The 10,453-nt window shown below is 48.3% G+C and overlaps 1 protein-coding gene across 8 annotated transcripts in view; it reads right to left on the reverse strand.

Annotated features, from left to right (window-relative positions):
- Positions 1–10,105, reverse strand: part of MARK3 (microtubule affinity regulating kinase 3) — a 95,556-nt gene extending 85,451 nt beyond the window's left edge. For 4 of the 8 annotated variants that reach the window (XM_069734751.1, XM_069734734.1, XM_069734741.1 and 1 more), the window contains exon 1: positions 9,666–10,105. In XM_069734751.1, coding sequence (XP_069590852.1) covers positions 9,666–9,716 — 51 coding nt within the window. In that variant the 5' untranslated portion in view covers positions 9,717–10,105. The remainder of the gene's footprint in view (positions 1–9,665) is intronic. The other 4 variants (XM_069734776.1, XM_069734761.1, XM_069734784.1 and 1 more) reach the window with 1 other exon arrangement.
- Between the last annotated feature and the right edge of the window lie 348 nt (positions 10,106–10,453).

A 10,453-nucleotide genomic window follows, 5' to 3' on the forward strand; every position in this document is an offset into this window, starting at 1 on the left:
TGTTGGTGGATTTCCTATCTAGACAAAAGGAAGATTGGCAGAAACGTCCATAGAGGCGGCCGTGCTGCTTAGATAGGGGCTTCTCAAGAATTTTCCTTCCGGGGCCTCACCAGACACCAAGGAGATGCCTGGGTTTCATCCATGACGAAAACTAGTGCCTCACCAACAATTAGGGCCTGCCCAATATGGAGGAGCACTGCCGTATACGACTGTCTGACATTCAGCCAACAGCTACTCCTATTAATCTCGGATGAGCGTGCACGTGCTCTCAATTTGTAAAGGTAAGAAAAGACGCTGCCACACCCGTTTAGCGGCAACTTGTCCCATCCTTTGTTTTAAGTGGTGATATGTTGAAATTCAAGATGCCCCATCCCCTCCTGTTGGGACACAGCTGAACCCACTAAAAATCAATGTGCTCGTAGTGACTGGGACCTCTGATCTCACGACCAGTGGAGAAAAAGAGATCCAAGTCCCCCAATCTGGTGATTCCAAGACCTGTACAGAAGTAAATGGCAACTTGCTTAGCGCAGCAAATAACCCCATGTAAAATATTGATCCACACGATTGGAAGTCAAACAAACTATAGAAGGAAACTGGTAGATGAATACAAAATAAAAAGAAAGCTCCTTTAGTGATCCCAATCGTTTCTGCGGACAGGTAGAGGGTCAGCGCCTGTGTATAGACGGCGCAGCACTTCTTAGGCTACTTTCACACTAGCGTCGGAATCTGCCCGTCGCAATGGGTCGGGCCGAGATTCCGACGCTAGCGTTTTATGCACCGCACAATGAGTGCAGCGGATGCATTTCTCAGGCGCATCCGCTGCCCCATTGTGAGGTGCGGGGAGGTGGGGGCGGAGTTCCGGCCGCGCATGCGCGGTCGGAAAAAGCGGTCTGTCGGCAGCAAAAAACGTTACATTTAATGTTTTTTGCTCCCGGCGGTCCTCCACAACACGGCGCAACCGTCGCATGACGGTTGCTACGTGTGGCAATGCGTCGCTAATGTTAATCTATGGGGCAAAAACGCATCCTGCAAACAACTTTGCAGGATGCGTTAATTGCCATAAAGGACGCATTGCGACGTATTGCAAAAAACGCCAGTGTGAAAGTAGCCTTATCTGCAGAGCTGTGGCCTGTGTATAACAGCCAGGAAACAAAGCGGCATCAGAGCGGAGCCGGCCCCTGTCTGTGGGATGCATAACTGACATCGTCATCTGCAGGGCTCTCCCCACAAAGCACTGACGCATTTCCTGACAGCCAGCTCAGAGGACAGGGGCTTTGTAACCAGAGATCCTACAACAGCCTGTAATCCGCCGCCTGCTACTGCTGAAAGCAGAGGGGATTTTTTTTTATGTGATTGCTTTCCACTACTTTGGGGAATAAAACCTGCGCCGACAATAACAAGTACTGCCGATATCACACCAGTCTAACAGATTTAATAGGTAGAGATAATTTTTGCAAAACTTCAGTCTGATGGTAACGAGGAGTATGGAATCCCTAATCATCTCATTTAAATGGAAAAAAACAAACAAAACAAAAGTGATGCCGATCAAGAAGTTGCCAAAGTTTTATCGTCACTTTTCTTGCTACTGAGGGGTCATTATCAACCCCACCCACAAATCAACATTGACATATTAAAAATTAATTATACCTCGCAATTGGGCCAGAACCAACATGTTTGACATTCTTTTATTTTTTTGTAAATCAATTGCTTAAATTGAACTCAAGAAAAATCCATCCTATCCGTGATGCTCTGGGCACGGAGACCCTCACAAATTGTGGGAACCCTTTATATTCTATGGCCTGATGTGATGCTTCTGAGACGCCAACAGATGTGAAAGCGCAATGACATTGTCACGAGGATTGCAGCACCTTCATTCTAGTTAGCGGCGCGGGCAACCAGACGGTCACTGACCGTGCCCCCGTATCACTGAGAAAATGATTAGGGTGCAGGCAGACGTTGTGGTTAAATATCCTTTTTGTGTGTTTCAACTATGTGTCAGTTCTATGAAAACAAAAAAAAAAAAAGGGGGGGGGGGGGTGGAATCCTAAAAAGAATGGAATTATTAAAACTAAAACTCAGAATAGGATGTCAGTATTTGATCGGTGGAGTGCGGCAGCCGGCACCCCCAATCAGATGTTACCGGTGGCGTCAATAAGTTCTGGAACACCGGCGAAACAAAGCAGCTCCATCAAAGCTATAGTGGCTGCAGCTGAACACTACAGATCCAGCCCCTGTATATTTGAATAGAAGGTGTATCTGCAGTACCTGGCCACTATAGAAATGGCAGAGCTGCTGGATTTGGGCAGCGTCCAAGAACGTCGGACGACCGCCACTGGTAAAAGCTGACCAGCTGGGATGCCGGATGTTACAACCCCAGCCGATCAGATATTGATAGGCTAGACCAGGAATAAAAAAAAGTAGTGGTCAACATCTTAAAAGTCCTCTACATATCAGATGAAACGGCCAACAAGGGCAGACAACTATCAGATGTGTATAGGGTAGTGATAAACGAGCCTGATGAGGTATTAACTAAGCATGCTCTGGTGCTAACCGAGTGACTTCAGCGTGCTCAAATAATATGTTCGACAGTCACAACAAATGCATAACAACAGGATTTGTAGATCTCTGGTACGGTCTAGATTTTAGACTAGTTTATCAGTCTTTATGCCTTAAAGGGAATCGGTCACCCCATTTTTCGCCTATAAGCTAAGGCCACCACCATCGGGGGCTTATCTACAGCACGCAGTCTGGTCTGATGGGCATCGCGGTCCGGCGCCTCCCATCTTAATACGATGACGTCCTCTTTGCTTCCTGACGCGGCTTCGGAGCAGGCGTACTTTGTCTGCTCTGTTGAGGGCAGAGCAAAGTACTGCAGTGTGCAGGCGCCGGGAAAGGTCAGAGAGGCACAGCGCCTGTGCACTGCGGTACTTTACACTGCCCTCAACAGGGCAGACAAAGTGCGCTTGCGCCGGAGCCGCGACAGGAAGCAAAGAAGAGGACGACATTGCATGAAGATGGGAGGCACCAGACTGCAGCGGGACCACCCCTGGGTGAGTAATCTAAAGGTACCGTCACACTCAGCAACTTTTGAACGATAGCGATCCGTGACGTTGCAGCGTCCTGGATAGCGATATCGTTGTGTTTGACAGGCAGCAGCGATCAGGATCCTGCTGTAACATCGCTGGTCGGAGCTAGAAGGCCAGAACTTTATTTCGTCGCTGGATCACCTGCTGACATCGCTGGATCAGCGTGTGTGACGCCGATCCAGCGATGTGTTCACTGGTAACCAGGGTAAATATCGGGTTACTAAGCGCAGGGCCGCACTTAGTAACCCAATGTTTACCCTGGTTACCATTGTAAATGTAAAAAAAAAAAAAAAAAAAAAAAAAAACACTACATACTCACATTCCGGTGTGTCACGTCCCTCGCCTTCAGCTTCCCGCACTGACTGTCACCGCTGTGCTTTACGGCCGGACGGCGCTCACAGTCAGTGCGGGAAGCTGAAGGCGAGGGACGTGACACACTGGAATGTGAGTATGTAGTGTTTTTTTTTTTACATTTACAATGGTAACCAGGGTAAACATCGGGTTACTAAGCGCGGCCCTGCGCTTAGTAGCCCGATGTTTACCCTGGTTACCCGGGGACTTCGGCATCGTTGGTCGCTGTAGAGCTGTCAAGTGTACTAATAATTTTAGCCCATCTCTATTGGATCTGCCTCACTAATCTTGTGAATAACTGGACATCTCTACTCAATTTGTAAAATAAGATGCTCTATAGTGAATTGTGATTACAGGAGCATAAACAGGGCAAAAAAAACACAGATCAGACTGCAGAGATTTTTGGACAGAAAATTGGACAAACGACGATGAAACCCACACACCAGCCAATGGTTTGAAACCTATGAGGCTATGTGCACACGCTGCGGATTTTGCTGCGGATCCACAGCGTTTCCGCAGCTGCGGGTCCGCAGCGGTTTCCTATGCGTTTACAGAACAATGTAAACCTCTGGGAAAAGCAATCCGCAGAGCACATGCTGCAGAAAAAAAAACGCGCGGAAACGCAGCGGTTTACATTCCGCAGCATGTTAATTCTTTGTGCGGAATCCGCAGAGGTTTTACACCTGCTCCATAATAGAAAACCGCAGGTGTAAAACCGCAGTGGAATCCGCACAAAAACCACGATAAATCCGCAGGAAAAACACACAGTATTTGCCCTGCGGATTTATCAAATCCGCTGTGGAAAAATCCACAGAGGATCTTTCTACGTGTGCACATACCCTGAGGATATTTGCGGAAGATATTTCTGCTTTAAAAAAAAAAAAAAAAAGTGCAGTTTTTCTGCCCATAGAAAGTGAAAAAAACGCTAACAGAACGAACAGGCTGCAGATATGAAACTGCTGCAAATCTGCAAGGAAAAAATAAGCAGCGTGTGCGTGAGACTTCCAGGAACCTTATTGCTTTTCTAGGACAGTAAAACGCTGCATTTTTGGGTGCTAGGAAAAACGCTACGCGTGTACGTCTTGAGGGTACGAGCACATGACGTCTTTTAAACTCTGACAAACCCACCAAATTTTTGAAGCAGAAGACGTTCCAGGAAACTGGCGTTTTTCCCTGCATGTTTTAATCGCTTGCCGTTTTTAATAATCTGAAGTGCTTAAAAGAGGTCTAAAAGCATGAACTTATGAACAGCTAGTCATCTGCCTGAAAAAGACAGGGTGCGCACATCCTTAGGGTGGATCTACAAGTCGTGGGTGCAAACTTTTACTCTCCCTGTGCATCACCCAGAGACGAAGCTGCCTACATGAGTGGTCAGTTCGGAGCAATCACGATGCTGGTCCGAGCCGTCACTCTTCAGGAGAAAACAGGAGGCATTTCTGAAGATACAGCATGAGAAAACCCTGATAAGCTATGTTCACATTTGCACCCAGCGACTGTTAGAAATCACATCACATGTAGATTCCCACGTTCTATCTTTTATCAAAAGGACAAGTACAACATATTCAGGGTATGTGCACATGTTGCGGATTACTCTGCAGAGTTTACCAGACTGATTTTGGTAAATCCACAGGTAAACCACACTGCGGATTTACCGCGTTTTTTGTGCAGATTTCTCCTGCGGTTTTATACCTGTGGATTCCTATTGAGGAGCAGGTGTGAACCGCAGCGGAATCTGCACAATGAATTGACATGCTGCGGAATAAACAACGCTGAGTTTCCGCGTGGTATTTTCTGCACCATGTGCACTGCGGATTTGGTTTTCCAAAGGTTTACATGGTACTGTACAATGCATGGAAAACTGCTGCAAATCCGCAGCATCAAATCCGCTGCTGATCCGCAGCAAAATCCACGGTGTGTGCACATAGCCTCAAGGTCATGTTCACATATCTGGGATTTTTTTGCGGACCAAGTGTCAGATTAACCTCACCCCATTAAATTCAGAGACGTGAAAAAACATACAGCACACAGATACCATCCATTTTCTATCATTTGGATGTGCAAGTAGTTTGGATTTATTTTTTATTTGCCTACAAGAAAATGGACATCTCACTGATAAAAATAGACAGACCAAAATGGTTGAAAAATTGATCCTACACACCAATGGAAAGAGGTCAGTTTACTCATACGCTAAAAGTTAAAAATAATCTTAATAATCTGAATCGGGCCTTAGCAGCACCATTAACTCCAAGCAGAAATAAATCTCAACCATATCCATGGCCGTGCCTTCTGTCGCCTGCTATTCAGACCCCCTGTAAGACTGCCATATTTATGATGAAAGCCCTAGTAATAAGCTGCAATGGAGACGTCCTCAGAGAAACTGGACTAGAACAGACAGGGGGAGATTGAGAAGCAATACCCTCTGCTAGTTAAGGCCACGGTCACATGCTCAGTAGTGATCTGTTAGAACGGATCCAGCAGCAATCTGCTGGTTAAAATAAAAAAGTTGTGCAGACAACTTTTTACTCTGTTTTTAAGTAACTGAACTCTGTTGGATCAGGGTTTTGTTTTTCTTTTTTTTTTTACATTGAAGTCTATGGAAAATAATCTGGTAATCAACGAACTGTTAATCAGCCATCCATTATCTTTCCTATAAAACTGATCCAGATAGCACAAACAGATCTGATACAAATGAAAAACAGATTGCTAACTAACTGATCCATTGTCAATAGACTTCAATGTTCGAAAGGATGGATCCAGCAGAGATCAGCTATTTAAAAACAGACTAAAAAGTTGCTGGCTGCACAACTTTTTTACCAACGGATTACTGCTGGATCCGTTCTAACTGATGACTGCTGGACATGTGAACATCGCCTTACACTGACTCCTGTGTGTCAAGGGCCAATATAACACCTTGTTAGTGACAATATCCCATCTACTCTCCCAGGTGAAACCAAGACAATAACGAAACCCATTCTTCTAGTGCTCTTCTGTGTCCTCAACAAACTATGCAGAAAAGGGCCATAAATCCCCATGGATAACATTCACAGTAGGACTGTAGCAAATACCTCGAAACCTAAAACAGCCCGAAGCAGCACATTCCCAGCCTGCCAAATACACCTTGTAACAAATCTCTAATGTTACACACTCGCAACAATGTGATAGATCACAGGATAAATAGAACAATCCACATGGAAAGGGGAGCACTGACTGCGGAAGTCACCGGGAAAGAAAAGAGCAGACAGCTCAGCCAATCTAGTGGATGAGTGTGTGTGTGTGTAGATTCAGAGGCGACAGTTTGTGTGTGTACATGGAAGTCACGTCTGAAAATGCCCCCAAAAAAGCGAACTAAGTGTTCATTAGGGGCTCCGTCATAGGAAACCCCAGTCTGGGTAAGGAGGCATCCTCCTCCAAGAAATGGTATGGGAGGACTATATACACACATACACTGTACACATGCAGTGTACACAATCATCCCATACTGCAGGCTCCTGTTCACTTTTTATTTCTGTTTTGGGATCCTTTCAATTTAGAGGGAAATGTCCTACTAAGTCTTCTGCTTGATTGTTCATCCAGAAGCAAATTATGCACAATTCTTTTTGTCCAGCCACAAAAAATAAATAAATTGATCGCAACTGGATTTTATTCCTATATATAAATATTCAAGTCTATAAGAAATACATAAATGGACGGTCATCTAAGGCTATGTGCACACTAAGGAAATGTGGTGCAGAATTTTCTGCACAAAATCCGCATCTCCTGGCAGTATCCGTAGCTGCGGTTTTTATGCGTATTTGCCACGGAATTAATGCGGAATTTGTGCAGTTTTTGCCACTGCGGATTTCTATCATGGAGGGGTGCAGAAACGCTACAGATCCGCACAAGAGAAATGACATGCACTTCTTTTAAATCCGCAGCAATTCCACACTAATTTTTCCACACAATTTTTTTTTTACCCATTGATTAACATTGTACTGTACATCACAGTGCGGGTCTGTAGCGTTTCTGCGCGGAAAAAGCAAATCCGCATCGTGTGCACATAGCCATAAAGATCCGTTTTCTAGGTCAGACGCCTGCCCAGAATGACGGAGGGGTTCAGACAAGTCTAGTAAGAATGGATGCAGCACAGAAAGCAAAGTGTGCAGCCGTTGTTGCAGCATTTGTAACGGATCCAGGTGCTTTAATATCGGATTTGACACACACATGGCAACAAGACATGTGAGCCACACAGGAGTCACATAGTGAGATATTGGGTGCAAGGTCCCGGACACTGACATGATGACCACTATACAAGAGACAGGCAGCACTTCAAATAAAGAGTCTAAACAACATGGGAGACTTTATTGTCTTCTCAATTTCAGATGGTCAATAGAAGAAACTCCAGTTTTGTACACATTTTATGACCGTTCAAAGCTTTCATGAACTTTCCAAAACTTGTCAGATCATAGGAACCCGTCCTAAAATGAAGCTACACCATGAGAAGCCTCCGCTGAGGTGGGAAGTAATGACAACCCGTTTACCCAGGTTAGGCTACTTTCACATTTCCGTCGGGCTGTCGTACCAACGGACGTTGTGAAATAACTGCACAACGTGAGCAGTGGATGCAGTATTTCAACGCATCCGCTGCCCATTCTGCAGTCCGGGGAGGAGGGGGCGGAGTGTTTCGGCCGCGCATCCGCGGTCGAAAATGGCGAACGCGACGCACAAAAAAAGTTACATGAAACTTTTTTTGTGCCGACGGTCCGCCAAAACACGATGCATCTGTCGCACGACAGATGCGACATGTAACGATCCGTCGCTAATACAAGTGTATGGGGAAAAAAAAACGCATCCTGCAAGCACATTTGCAGGATCCGTTTTTTCCCAAACTGACGGATTGTGACGGAGCTCTAAAGACGGAAGTGTGAAAGTAGCCTTACCTGACCCTGCTTCCATTTGTCGTCAGGTGACTGATGGGCCAGTCATGGCGGAGACCCCCACAGCAGCCCTGGATTCGGGGGTAAACATTTTTTTTCCATAATCCCACATGTATGATAAAGTTCTCTCACCCCCCATAGAAAACCCCCATGTGCTACATCTGACTGTACAAAAATGCAGTGATGACCGGAACAGGGCAGTAGAGCGCCCCACTGCTGTCCGATCGGTGACTCCCGGGCCGGCACCGATGCAATATATATAACCGGACAGTATCAGCAGTGGGCAGTATACGCAGTGGCGCCAGCCGGTATACAGCAGCGGGCAGTATACAGCAGCGGGCAGTATACGCAGTGGCTCCAGCCGGTATACAGCAGCGGGCAGTATACGCAGTGGCTCCAGCCGGTATACAGCAGTGGGCAGTATACGCAGTGGCGCCAGCCGGTATACAGCAGCGGGCAGTATATGCAGTGGCTCCAGCCGGTATACAGCAGCGGGCAGTATATGCAGTGGCACCAGCCGGTATACAGCAGCGGGCAGTATATGCAGTGGCACCAGCCGGTATACAGCAGCGGGCAGTATATGCAGTGGCTCCAGCCGGTATACAGCAGCGGGCAGTATATGCAGTGGCACCAGCCGGTATACAGCAGCGGGCAGTATATGCAGTGGCACCAGCCGGTATACAGCAGCGGGCAGTATATGCAGTGGCACCAGCTGGTATACAGCAGCGGGCAGTATATGCAGTGGCACCAGCCGGTATACAGCAGCGGGCAGTATACGCAGTGGCACCAGCTGGTATACAGCAGCGGGCAGTATATGCAGTGGCACCAGCCGGTATACAGCAGCGGGCAGTATATGCAGTGGCTCCAGCCGGTATACAGCAGCGGGCAGTATATGCAGTGGCACCAGCCGGTATACAGCAGTGGGCAGTATACGCAGTGGCGCCAGCCGGTATACAGCAGCGGGCAGTATATGCAGTGGCACCAGCCGGTATACAGCAGCGGGCAGTATATGCAGTGGCACCAGCCGGTATACAGCAGCGGGCAGTATATGCAGTGGCACCAGCCGGTATACAGCAGCGGGCAGTATATGCAGTGGCTCCAGCCGGTATACAGCAGCGGGCAGTATATGCAGTGGCACCAGCCGGTATACAGCAGCGGGCAGTATATGCAGTGGCACCAGCCGGTATACAGCAGCGGGCAGTATATGCAGTGGCACCAGCCGGTATACAGCAGCGGACCCACCACACCGGGCACTGCACGTCCTGGGCCTGTAGCGGGCTGTACCATCTGACAGTGTGTGGGGGGGGTGACTTACATTCTCCGTGTCCCGCTCGTTCACGGTGGGGAGCGGGGTTCGGGTGGACATCGCTGCTGCCCTTGTTCGCCCCTGTGAGGTGAGAAGCGCCGGGTGCGGGGTCACTGTGGTCACAGCCGGTGCTCACACCCTGCGGCCTCCTGCGGGCACATCCTACACCGGCAGATTACACCGCGGTCTCCTCCATGTCCATACAGAGGCCCGGAGCGGAGATGTAGTGTCGCCGGGGCGAGGCTCACGGACTGTCCGCACGGAGGGGCGGGCTCCCGGGTGCCGCCGCTGCGCTTGTATCCGGCTCCCTCCTCGTTCCCCGGACTCCTATGGACATTGGGAGCGGCGGTGCCGTGTGCCGTCTATTCCGCCCCCGACCAGCGCTCTGCCGCTACTACTACACCATCCAAGATGGCCGCCCCGCTTCCTCCGGACGGATCCTCATAGCCGAGCCCAGCAGCGGCCGCCGGAAGTGACGTCGGCGGAGTCCGCGGCGCTGATTGGAGGTCGCGGCTGGTTGTTGTTGCTAGGGGCGACTCGGGCTGGGTGTTGTGAATGGCGGCCTGTGTGTAGTCCTGTGCGGCAGGGGGCGCTGTCCCAGGGCATTCGTGTACTTGTAGTTCCGCCACTGACAGCCTGTCACTCACAGACTGGACTCAATGGTGAAGAAACCCTATTCCGCCATTGTTTTCTGGGGGTTTTGTTTTTACAGCATTCCCAATAACACTATTCTCCGGGTCAGTATCATTTCATTATTAATTTAGTGATTGAAAAAAGTTCAAAACATTGTTTAAAAA

This window comes from Ranitomeya imitator, chromosome 1, assembly GCF_032444005.1.
Source record: "Ranitomeya imitator isolate aRanImi1 chromosome 1, aRanImi1.pri, whole genome shotgun sequence".
Lineage (NCBI taxonomy): Eukaryota > Metazoa > Chordata > Amphibia > Anura > Dendrobatidae > Ranitomeya > Ranitomeya imitator.